The sequence below is a fragment of the Ziziphus jujuba genome, chromosome 6 (genome assembly GCF_031755915.1).
Source record: "Ziziphus jujuba cultivar Dongzao chromosome 6, ASM3175591v1".
NCBI lineage: Eukaryota > Viridiplantae > Streptophyta > Magnoliopsida > Rosales > Rhamnaceae > Ziziphus > Ziziphus jujuba.
In genome coordinates this window covers 28,455,300-28,467,500 of record NC_083384.1, presented here as the reverse complement: position 1 = coordinate 28,467,500, position 12,201 = coordinate 28,455,300, and the positions used below count along the sequence as shown (strand labels likewise).

Below are 12,201 nucleotides of genomic sequence, written 5' to 3'. Positions count from 1 at the left end.
AATATATTTAGAGGTCCAAAATCAACTGAATATGCTTTTTGGAACCCATCCAGGATTGCCATCATTGCAATATTTGCCGTTTTCCTCTCCACTTCAAATTTTTTCAACATTGTCACCTGCATAAATTAAAAATCCCATCACTCTGTCTATGTTACAACAGATGTGAAACATGCTTTGGGTCTTAAGAACAGTGAATAAGAATTTAACATATTCACTACTCAAAAACAACCAAGACAGAAATTAGAGAACACTTGGTCCTTGTTTATAATTTGTACAATACATACTGACCTACATATACAACAAATATGTGGCTAAGGGCAGCTATAAGGAGTTTCATTTTATTTGTGTTCTCTAACAATTCACATAACACTCAGAATCACATACCTCCCCAATGTCAGTTCCAACTGCAATACCCTCAGCAATGACTCTTGAAAGAGCAAATGCATCTCCAAAACCCAAATTGACACCTTGACCAGCCAAAGGATGAACAGTATGTGCCGAATCACCTATTAGAACAATATTCTTTGATGCATAGTTATTGGCATGCATCAAAGACAATGGAAACATCATCCTATCCGACACCAACCTGATCACTTTTGGTGGAATTTCAAAGAACTCACTAGCTGACGTCACATCTGCTTTAAGCCAAGAAAATATGCCTCCATCTCCAAACATGCTTGACTTAGGATGGGGGCCAAATCCATAATCCAAAGCATGATTTACATCCTTTATAAATTCATCTCCATTCATCATTTTATGGTCATTTGCCTCTTTTGGGTTCATGGTCCAAACAATATTACTAAAATTATCACCAACTGGCAGAAGAGCAATTGGTCCAGCGGGAAGAAATCGTTGCCATGCACATTGATTTTCTACAGCATGTTCAACTGTACATATGATTGCATTTTGTGAATAATTCCATCCAGTTGTTTTAATTCCTGCTAACTCCCTAACACGGGACTTGGAACCATCAGCTCCAACCTGCAATAAACACCATATAACTTGACACCAACCAATAACTTACTAATGACAAACCTAAACAACCCAGCTCGCCACAATAACAGTTTAAAGGGATAAAAGGAAGGCAATGCAACTCTTAAATGCAATTTAAAGTTACCACTAATTTTGCATGTAGGCTGCTGCCATCAATTAGATCCAGCTTCACCAAATTCCCCTGCCCATGTAATGGCAACCCAGAGGAATGACTGTCCACCTTTGTGGATGAAGAGTTCCGATGTAAAGTCAACAATCTGGATGGGTAGATAGTCTTCCGAAAATCTGCACTCTGTTAAAACTTAAAACTTCTTAGATCTAAAAGTATCAAGGCTTTCCACAAGTATACCATATAAGACATAGGTTTACAAAATAGCAAAGCACTAGAACTAAATCTTAAGTGAAGACTATGAAATAGTTTAATTATTCCGAGGAGAAATTATAATGAGGAAAAATAAGTTTTAAGGACAAGATAGTAAAGCTTTCTTCAAAGTTTCTTGTCTGAAGAGATAAAATAAAAGGATCTAATCATCAGAAATTAGAAAGTGCATAAATGACAAATATTTCGTTTATAACAAATAATTTCTTCCTCCATGGTAAATACCTGTAGACATGACAAAAGGGAACTCAGCAGCACCCTATTTTCCACCACACACCTGACACAGAAAGTTCAAATCAGCATTCCCTGCTATTAGTAATCTATATTTGCCTGATTGATATTGGGTTGCTTACCCTAGAACTTCCTTATTTGCATCTCTTGCATTATATCTTGTATATCCCAAGCCAGTGTAGTCCCAAACCTACAGAAGCGATAAAGGAATAGATAAACTCATTATTATTACTCGTTTTAATACTAGCTTCCTATGGGTGTGATAGATTAGAATATTAATAATAACAATAGTAATTAAGTTAAGGAACACCCAGGGCTGAAAAAATCAATAGCAAAAGTTATAAAGAAACATCATATTCAACAATTTCAAACAAGATAATAAAAACACTTACAGGTAAAAAAAAAAAAAAAAAAAAAAGGATAAGTAGGAGGAATCACCTGCATCTTATCAAAATATGCATGTCGATTCTGTTCAATATATTTCCAAGCACCAATCTCTGCCAAATAGACAATAGTTTCAAAATATGTTAAACATTTATCTTCGCCTGCTTGAGAATGAAGCTGCAGTTCCAGAAATTATGGCTCCAAAAATGATAGACAAGAACATCCTTACAACCAAAGGGAAACATAAGCCAAACAGAGCAGTAATCATAAACAATTAAGGCAAAAGATTGGTCTAAAGGGGAGATGAAGAACTTTCAGAATAGAAAAGCTGGAAAATGCAATACATACACTGAATATGAATGGGATTTCTAGAGGATGAATCAGATAATTGAAATCTAAAATAAAGTAATATATGACATTTTATGGAAATATTAAGTTTTCAGGACTTCAGGCTCCATCTATAAATTGAACTAAAGTTGGCAGAAATGTCTTTAATCAAATGATATGCAATTAATATACCTTTGAAGATTGATATAGTAGCCGGAGTTACTGTACTGACCCTTGGATCAGGGGGTTCTTCTTTCTTGATGGAGACTCCACTAGATAATGCAGGATTGCTATCGATAATGGCAACATTCAAGTCCTTTGTCAATGGCATGCTTGCTGCAAATACACAAGAATATCATGATAGTTTGTAAATATAAAATGCAACAGCATTTATGCACTAAAAGAGACTATGGCAAATATTTTCTACTCTCAAATCAATAACTACAGTATGCAGATTTGGCAAGATTAACATAATAGATTAAAGAACAGGATAATCGAACAAATTTCTTCTCATCTCATAACCCAATCAAAATCAATGTAACACTGAAAAGTTGTTCACCTTTCAATGGTGGATGTTGGACCACATGGTATAAAGTAAGTTAATAAAAAAGGAAAAAAAAAAAAAAAAATCAGGCTAGTGCGATAACTGATTTAGAAACCAACCTGGATACATTTACCCTTGGCTAGAAGAAAACAAAATAATAACAATAACAGAGGGGGTAAAAATCCTAGATAAAAATAAAAGCCAGTCTGAACATGTTGTTTTCACAAGAAAGTAACTAAAACAGATAACAAAATACTACCTACCCAAGGAACAGGCAAAAGCCATGCCAACCATGCCTCCTCCAACAATAGCAATGTCATAATGGCCAATTTTGCTGTCCTGTGACTTTAAAGCAAATCAATCAAATCCAAATTTGACATCTACGTATTTCAAAAATAAACGAATTGCAAGGAAGAATGTGACAAGTTACACACAAAGGAAAACGAGGTAGAAACCAGGGAAACAGATATATAACACCTACATCCAGAAATTTAATACACTAGAAATAAAATGAAATCCACCAATACTCTTCCAACATACATGTGAGCAAGTTAATCCAAGAACGAGTTCATTTGTAATGAAAAGCTTCAACTAAGACATAAACAAATATGATTTTGATATATAATTAAGATAGTTACATAGCCAGGTTGGGCAGAATTTGTAGCAGCTCCATTAGCACAGAAATTTCTCTGGGGAACTTTCAATCTGTAAACCTCACCAAATTTCCTTCTGATCAACCTGTCACCAGCACAAGATAATTCATCAGACCAACCACCCACCCCAAAAAAGAGAAAAAAAAAAAATGGAAACAAATTAAATAGAAAATGATCCTTGCATATACACACACAAATGAGAGACGAACTCAAAAGTTTTCCTAATCTTAAATCAGTATATGGCATTCCACTGGTTCCTCAAAATCGAACCGGACCAGAGTAGGCACCCAGTTAACCCAGTCCTTTTGTATTTCATTGTTCACTCAAACATAAGGACTCCATTTTTCAGAAAAAACTTTATTCAAAACCGAACCAAAAAGAATCTCAACGTAGACACCAAAACCTTAAACTGTAGAAAACAATTCATGACCATTTTTTAAGCTAAAACAAACTGTTAAATTGGAAATTCAGTGCGAAATTGCATAACCTGTTCATTCTTTGCTCGCACTCGGTTTCACTGCCTGTGAATTTTGTGAGAGAAAGAGGGGCTTACAGAATCTAGGTTTCTATTGGGCTGTTTGTGTTGGGTCTTAGGCAAAATAAACTCTTTTTGACATTTTTTACATTCTTTTTGGTGCTTGGGTTTTTTATTTTATTTTATTTTATTTTATTTCAGAAAAACAAACAAAAATTAATGTTAAGAAAACCAAAAAAAAAAAAAAAAAAAAAAGACGACAATCAGAAATTCCACGTGGGAAAACGAAAGTTGTTAAAAAGCAGCCACGTGTAGAAAACTTTAACGAGGAGTAGATAAAGACTGAGAGACTGCCTTGGCGCTTGCAAAAACCATAGCTTGAAAAAGCTTATCATCATCTTCTCCTACATGTATGGTATTAACAGACTCACACTTCTCGGAGACTCTGAGCACAGACTAAATTGAGCCAACACAGTTTTTCTTTTCCTTCTTTCTTTTTTTATTTGGGGGGTTTAGAGAATGGGAACCACATCGCTCTATGAGAGCGTTATGGGGGCCCATTCACTGCCTCGTTTATTTCCTAAACCTCCCAAACAACCATTACTTACAGGTTGTCTGTTTTCACTAAAATCTCGCTCCAAGTTTTTTACTTCCAAGCTTTCTCTTCGCAACCCAACTCTCATTTCCTCCAGGTGAACCACCCAATTTATAAATTACCCATCTCTCTCTCTCTCTCTTTTTTTTTTCTTTTTTTTTTTTTTTTTTTTTTTTTTTTTGGTTCTTCTATTGGTTGGTTGTTGGTAAATTTTGGCTAGGAAAGTGACTCTTTGACCTTTGAATTTTTATTTTATTTTTTCCTTTTATTACTGTTTTCTAGTAAAATGGTATTGGAAAAAATGAAAATTTAGTTCTTTTTGTTTATTTTTTGCTACCTTTATGAAAGGGATGGAGTTTCTATATGAAAAACTGAGACTGGAAAAACGTTTAAGTTGGAGAAATGTTTGTAAGAAAATTATATAGCAAGTTAGCAATCAATGTGCCTTGCTCAATATGGGACATAGCATGATAATGGTGGGTCATTTTGAATTGAAATGAATAATAATACGAAGGCACATTGTATAGAATTTTAGTATGAATTGTGGAATTGATATTAACTGATAAATGCAATTAGCGCTGAACTTCGATGCCTTTTTTTATTTTTATTTATTTATTTATTTTATGATTCTTTTGGCTTTAAAATTCCTTAATGAATTTAGGGATGGAATTAGCATTTTATTTGCAGATTAATTTAAAATTACGATATTCATCTTGCAGGTATTTTAGCCAGTGGTCTGCAAACACATTTGAGGAGTGGTTTGGTCGCTTTTTGCTAGCTTATGAAAGCTCAAATGGCCGTGTAATAAGACTCTTTGCACAATTTTTTTTTATTTTTTTTCCTTGTCCTTCCTAAAACATTGAAAGTTTAACTAACTATGATTGAAGTTGTATAAACATATGCTGTATTAAATAAACATTTGCTTAGTCCTACATCTATTAGATTGATTAGTCTTGTAGGCACAAAATTTATGTATTAGTGTATCTTAAAGGATAATTTCTCCACTCAACCTTAATGGTTGTCTTAGTTAGCATTGACCATTGATAATCTCTATTGGATTGTAAAGTTACTTTTGGTCTAAGTAGACTGTCACATACATGGCCAACTTCTGCTATGTCATGGTCAGAAACCATATACTCTTTTCAGGACATGAATGAGTTACCTCCATTTTATTTAGTTCAATGCAAAAGTTCATTCTGTCCATGCCTTGCATGTCAAACATCAAATTATTCCTCAACGTTGGAATTTGTTAGCATCCAAAAAAGACTTCCATTTATAAGATGTGTAGGATTATGGATTTTAACCAATGTTACATGTCAACCTTGTTTTCAAAGTTTATGAGTTATATTATAATTATCATCCTTACTTTATCGTCAAAAATGTGCATTGGTAATGTTAATTTTGAGCAGGCGTTAAGGCATCCTGATTACAAAAGCTGCAGGAAGACCACCGGATCGACGCATGTTATGGATCATAATGGTTCCCTAGATAAAGCATTTTCAGAGAACTTAAAAAGGGAATTTCTTAAAGCTAGGGATGTCCTTTTTGCTGATAATTCAGTTGGTCATTTTCTGAAGGCTCTGCTTCTGTTTGGCTTTCTTACACTTCAAGGATCTCAACCAGCATTAGCTGGTCCTGATATTGCTAGTGGGCTGCAGTCAATTCCTTATTTATCGGACCTTGGTGATATTAGCACAGGTTTTGCTTCAGTTAGGAAAATCTCCCTTTAACTTTTAGAAACTGGCAATTTTATCTTCATCTATTGTAGTCTTAGATATCATGATGTGCTTTTAATTTTTTGAACTTAATTTTATATTTATTCGCTTCTTTAGTTTATAAGCCTTTGATATTCTATGCTACCATAACCAATACAATGATATAATGTAACAAGAATGCAATATTTTTCTACTGCAGGCATTCTTGCTGATCTTTTTTTCTGAACTAGGAGACAAGACCTTCTTTATTGCGGTAAGAACTGAAACGGCCAAAGTCCATTAGTCCAAAAACACAATCCTAAATTCTTTTGGACTTTTTAATGTGATGGCTTGGTTTCTTTTGCAGGCACTTTTGGCTGCTAGGAACTCTGCTGGAGTTGTGTTTGCTGGGACTTTTGGTGCACTTGCGTATGTTATTCTGTTTAATCACGGTGATTTAGATGTCCTTTACAGAGTTAACTTTCTTTACTGAATTTTCTCATATGAAGTGTTTATGATTTATCGTGTAAAGTTCTGAGAGTGCTTCAGACATCAAGAGATTCCATGTATGGGTATAAAACTCTCTGTTTCGAAAAGTAGTCAAAAAGTTCTTTAACTTGACATTCTTGTATCATTGTAGTTTCTGACATGGCAAATTGATGCCATTCCAACTGTTAGTGTTGCATGGTAAAGAAAATCTCATCTACTAAACAGTATGTCAATCAAGTTACTATACTTTCTTCCAAGAGTCTAATTAATGCCATTCCAACTGTTAGTGTTGCATGGCAAAGAGAATCTCATTACCTAAACTGTATGTCGATCAAGTTACTACACTTTCTGCCAAGAGTTTTCCCTTTTTATGTTGCCTAAAAGGTTACCTGCTTATCATTTGTAGGGCCATGACCATCATATCTGTTGCTCTTGGACGAACTTTTCATTACGTTGATGAAATCCTACCCTTCAGGTACTTTCTTTCTTGGTTTGCATTTAATTTAGGAACTCAAAGTTCTATTCTTCATTATGGCAGTCTGTTGCAGAAAAATTGCTTAATTGTTTCACTTAAGAAATCCAACGCACAACATACTGTGCAACCAGATAATTTCAACAATTAAAACCTGGCATTTTTTGTAAACCAATCTGCTATTTTTTTTTTAATAGTTTATATGAACTTTAAAAAGTTACACATTTAAGCTTTCTCAAACTCAATTTCTTGGCAGTCAATTGCATAAATATTCCCCATGAAATGCTGCTTCTGTTCTGTTTTCTTGGAGGGTGTCTGTATATTGACACGCCCTCTATGTGAAATTTTGCACTTTGTTCAACTTGTGTGTATTTGGATACCCATAACTGGGTCCTGTTTCATTCCTAACTTCCTTCTTAATAAAACTACTTGGATTTACTGATCCAAATTTTTGTTTGAAATGATATTATAATTTGTTAATGGTTCTAATATATTCTAATGGCCACAGGTTCGGCGAGACTGATTTACCTATCGATGATATTGCTGCAGTTTTACTGTTGGTAATTTTAGCTTTTAATTTGAAACTAAAAAACTATAGCTTGCTGAGACACATGCATATTCATTTTGTATGCAATGACAAAAACATATATAATTGATACTAGCCATTCTTTTCATAGATAAAATAAGCAATGTTTTTATTGTTGAATGTAATTAACTTCAGGTTTATTTTGGGGTTTCAACATTGCTTGATGCCACCTCAAGTGATAGTGTAAAAGCAGATGAGGAACAAAAGGAGGTAATACTTAAGCAACACTGCTTTTCTTTCTTTTTAAGATTCTTAGCTTTTTCTTTTTTTTTTTTCTTTTTTTTTTCAAATCTTCTGCTGCCATAAGAATTATTTTAACTTTCATTTTTTGCATTTTGGATCAGGCAGAGTTAGCAGTTTCGGAATTTTCAGGGAACGGCGCTGGAATATTAGCTGCTGCTAACACTGTCATTAGCACTTTCATCCTAGTTTTTGTTGCAGAGTGGGGTGATAAATCATTTTTCTCCACAATAGGTGAGTTTCAAGGGTCAAAATTTTAGCATCTTAAAACTTCAGAAGGATAAGGTTAGTTCTAAAGGTTTTTTTCTTTCTGTTTGATTAAAAGATAATTTTTTATTGCATGCTTTACATGTCAAAAGTATACAGTTTAGAGGTAATCCTTTCCTAGGTGGCTGAGGTTGCCTTTTAGATTTCATGAGAGTGTGACTTTGAATATTTAACTCAAATATATATATATATATATATATATATTTGTTATAGATAATGACACAGCATGTGGAGTTGTTTTTTATGATTTTGCATCTTATTGAAGTAGGATGATCTGTCTGCTTCATTGTCAAATTTCTTATGCGTTTAGAATAAAGATTTTGTCATTTTCTTAAAATTGTATAAAAATAAAATCATCAAAAAAAATACAAAAAGCCAATTTCCAAGTAGAACGGGGGGTACTGTCAAATTTTTTCACATACTGAGGTGGAAATATACACAATTATATAGGATATTACTTTCCGGATACAATAACAAAGCAAATTGGAATTTTATGAAACGTATTCCTATAGAATTTTAAAGCCTCCATTTTTTATTTTCTGTCATCTGTTTTGTTTCTAATTGTTTCTGCATTATATTCTTTCTGGTATACATTAACAGCTTTTTTATTTTTTATTTTTTATTTTTTTTCTATTTCTCACTGCTTAAAAAAAAAAAAAAAAAGAAAGAAAGAAAAAGGAAAAGGTGACGTTAAAATGTATGAAATTTGGATTAGAGTCCAAAATTATCTACCTCTTCACATAATAAATTAAAAAATTTGATGAGGGCCAATTTGCTGATGACAAATGGGTCCCCCATTGTATATTGTACTGGTACAAGTCTTAAAGCTGATTATGTAATAGTGAACATTATTCAATATGACAATATTTTTTCTACTTTTATGCAGCACTTGCTGCTGCCTCTTCACCTCTTGGAGTCATTGGAGGAGCATTAGCTGGTCATGGGGTCGCAACTTTAGTAAGCTTTTCTCACTCTTATCTTTTTCTCCCAAAAAAAAGATCTTTCTCTCTTTTCCCCCCCTCCCCCCCCCCCCCCCCAAAAAAAATGATCTTTTTCAGAGCCAAAAGTTACAACTTTATAGACAAAAAGGATTAAAATAAAAAATTACTTGGATATGGAAAAAAAAAAAATATATATATATATATATATTGCTATTTAATTTATTAGATATAATAAAAGGTCTTGCGGAAAATAAACATTTCTGTGAATATGAAACCAAGTTTTTGACCCATTTCTTTCTCATAAATTTTTTGTTTAATAGAATTGTGTGAGGCTTAAGTTATTGATAAAAAAAAAAAAACTGATATATAATATGCAGCTTGCCGTTTTGGGAGGTTCTTTATTGGGGACATTCCTATCAGAGAAGGTAAAAAATTTCAAACATTTTAACTTGACAATCATTCAATTTACACATCCTTAAAAAATTTATTTTCTTATTATTATTATTTTTTCTGTTTTTTGTTTTTTGCTCTTATCCACCTCTTTCAACCAGACACCTGTATCTGGTGGATTTGAAATTTTCATCTTATTTTCTACAACAGACAAAAATTTGTCACTCTAAGTTTGATAATGTGGTTATAATTTATATCACTTTTGGAGCCACGCAATAAACACTGAAGACTATGATGTTTGGCAAAACAGTCCTAAATTGATAAAACAATTTATTTCGTACATATGCTTTCCAAAGTTAATGTTTGTGGTGGTTGTGATTTTTTGTTATAAACTAATTCTCTTTATTGTCTTTCTGTTTTTTTATTAAGAAAATAAAATTATAATGGGCAATGAATTTTGTTGTAGATTACTATTTTTTTACCTTGATAATATGGAATCCAAGCTGTGGATTTTCTCTGAAAGACAATGCTAGAGACCCACAAAAATATTTTAGTACTAACATATCATTGTATAGAAACCATAATGAGTCGGCGGCTGCATGATCTACATGCCCTTTAACAAAAGTTTCATTTTCTATAACCAGAGAAAGTTCTTTTCCATGTCATTAAAGTTTTTGTTTTTTATTTTTTTTTTTTTTTTTCCAGTTGAAAAAACTAACAAAGGAACTTTTTTTGATAACTTAGGCAGTTTCCTATACCCATTTGTGCATTAGTGGTGGAAAGCAATAAAATATTTACTGGTCCTGTTTTTGTTTCCTGGTACAGGCAATTTCCTACATTGGTGGGGTTCTTTTTCTAGTCTTTGCTGCCGTAACATTGGTGGAGATAGTGAATTAGAGAAAGAAAAGAAAAAGATAAATGGTTTTATTGAAGATTTGTACCAACTTTATGACAAATGAGTTGTATATCTATGTGGACTTATCCAAACAGCTTTTTCCATCCAATATTGCCAAAAATGGGCAACTAGTTAACATTTGTAATTAATTTTGTAATTGTTTTTGCTTGGTTAATTTAATTCTCTTTATTTAAAGATGAATCATTTTATATATATCTAGCGGTTGTATTGATGGATAGAGGCTTAATTAAGCAGCGCTGCCAAGTACTGAATGATACTTTAGGTGCATTTTTGTATATGAAAGAATAAGAAAACATTAAATTATACTTTAGATGCATTTGTGTATATGAAAGAATAAGAAAACGTAAGTCATTGAACAATAATCTTGAATTCAAATCTCATACTTTCATTATTAAAAATAAATAAAAATACTGTTCATTGAATCATTTATCTAAATATGCAATTGGAAGTCAATGCAAGGATACCCAAAAAAAAAAAAAAACAAAGTACTTATTTTCTTAAATAATGATTTACAATGATTTCAAATTTAAATTCTCTTCTTATAAAATAATATATACACATGGGAATTTTAATATTTGGCGTACTATGGGTTGGTGGGAATGGAGTGTATTGAAAAAAACTATACCACAAAATAAATAAATAAATAAATACATTTGAGTAAAGTGGACACACATGAAAAAGGGTGGTGGAAGATAACGAAGTGGGAAAATTTTGAGTGGACGTGGCACACCCTTGCCCATCAACGTACACTTTTTATCTTTTTCTTTTTTTAATTTTTTTTTTTTTAATTTTTAGGAAGAATCAGCAAGTCCCAAAAGGATGATTGTGGAGGCAGACAAGCCCCACTTGGGCTTCTCCTCCTCCTCCTCCTCTCTCAACTTTTTTCCATGACACTTCTCTTTCCACTTTACCTCTCTCCGTACGGACACTCCCTAACCCTAATTTCTCAATTGTTCCCCACTTTCTCCCCAGCTTAAATAATTAACCTCTCTTTCTTTAATTCTACTATTTTTTTTTTGTATATATAACTTTAAAATAATCATTCAATATATTTTTTTTATTATGTTGGTAGAGAATTTTAAACTTAAAATCAGCATTAAATACAATAATTTGTCATTAGATTGCTAATAAATTAGAATTTGTTTAGGAAACATATTAAGATAAATCTAGAATTGGAAAAGTAATTCTTTTATTGTTTACAATAATTCCTCATAATTCTTTATGATATCTTGAACATACGACTTTAAAGAACCAAAGCATTAATTATTATTACCATTGTCAAACTATATCATTAAAATCTTTAAAAAAAATTAAAGTACTAGTAATAACTAATAAGTTTATACACACTAAATAATAATAGTAATAATTCAATTTTATAATTTATATCTTTGTTGTAAATGGGAAAAAAAAAATTTAAATGCTGAAGATCTCGTAGGGCCATTACGCATATCAAATGGTCAATGGGCTTGTCCCTAAAAGCATGATACAAACAACCGTGTAATGATAAGATTACTCCTTTTAGTTTCCTATATTTTACATTTAATTCTAACTTTAAATGGTATTAATTAATTATAATAGTCAAATTATATAGCTTTTTTGTTCTATGATCGAATCAAGTTATATTG

General features: G+C 32.2%; 2 protein-coding genes across 8 annotated transcripts in view; one reads left to right on the top strand and one right to left on the bottom strand.

Annotated features, from left to right (window-relative positions):
* Nucleotides 1-4,149, bottom strand: part of LOC107430222 (uncharacterized) — a 4,996-nt gene extending 847 nt beyond the window's left edge. For 2 of the 6 annotated variants that reach the window (XM_048463818.2, XM_048463817.2), the window contains exons 1-10: nucleotides 3,999-4,149; nucleotides 3,497-3,596; nucleotides 3,122-3,203; nucleotides 2,507-2,650; nucleotides 2,042-2,100; nucleotides 1,726-1,793; nucleotides 1,598-1,649; nucleotides 1,118-1,285; nucleotides 385-981; nucleotides 1-116 (exon numbers count right to left, since the gene is read on the bottom strand). The exon at nucleotides 1-116 is cut by the window's left edge and continues 126 nt beyond it. In XM_048463818.2, the coding sequence (XP_048319775.2) occupies nucleotides 1-116; nucleotides 385-981; nucleotides 1,118-1,285; nucleotides 1,598-1,649; nucleotides 1,726-1,793; nucleotides 2,042-2,100; nucleotides 2,507-2,650; nucleotides 3,122-3,203; nucleotides 3,497-3,596; nucleotides 3,999-4,006 (1,394 nt within the window). In that variant the 5' untranslated portion in view covers nucleotides 4,007-4,149. Of the gene's footprint in view, nucleotides 117-384; nucleotides 982-1,117; nucleotides 1,286-1,597; nucleotides 1,650-1,725; nucleotides 1,794-2,041; nucleotides 2,101-2,506; nucleotides 2,651-3,117; nucleotides 3,204-3,496; nucleotides 3,597-3,998 lie in introns of those variants that run through there. The other 4 variants (XM_048463820.2, XM_048463821.2, XM_048463819.2 and 1 more) reach the window with 4 other exon arrangements.
* A 135-nt stretch (nucleotides 4,150-4,284) lies between these two features.
* LOC107430217 (GDT1-like protein 1, chloroplastic) lies at nucleotides 4,285-10,750 on the top strand. 2 transcript variants are annotated; one of them, XM_048463823.2, is made up of 12 exons: nucleotides 4,285-4,678; nucleotides 5,301-5,382; nucleotides 5,991-6,290; nucleotides 6,496-6,549; nucleotides 6,643-6,704; nucleotides 7,171-7,239; nucleotides 7,745-7,796; nucleotides 7,958-8,032; nucleotides 8,167-8,296; nucleotides 9,216-9,286; nucleotides 9,648-9,695; nucleotides 10,486-10,750. In XM_048463823.2, exons 1-12 carry the CDS (start codon nucleotides 4,506-4,508, stop codon nucleotides 10,555-10,557), a joined length of 1,188 nt encoding a protein of 395 aa, XP_048319780.2. In that variant the 5' UTR covers nucleotides 4,285-4,505; the 3' UTR covers nucleotides 10,558-10,750. The 2 variants fall into 2 exon arrangements, with proteins under 2 accessions (XP_048319780.2, XP_015896517.3); XM_016041031.4 differs by lacking the exon at nucleotides 9,648-9,695.
* Nucleotides 10,751-12,201: the final 1,451 nt, after the last annotated feature.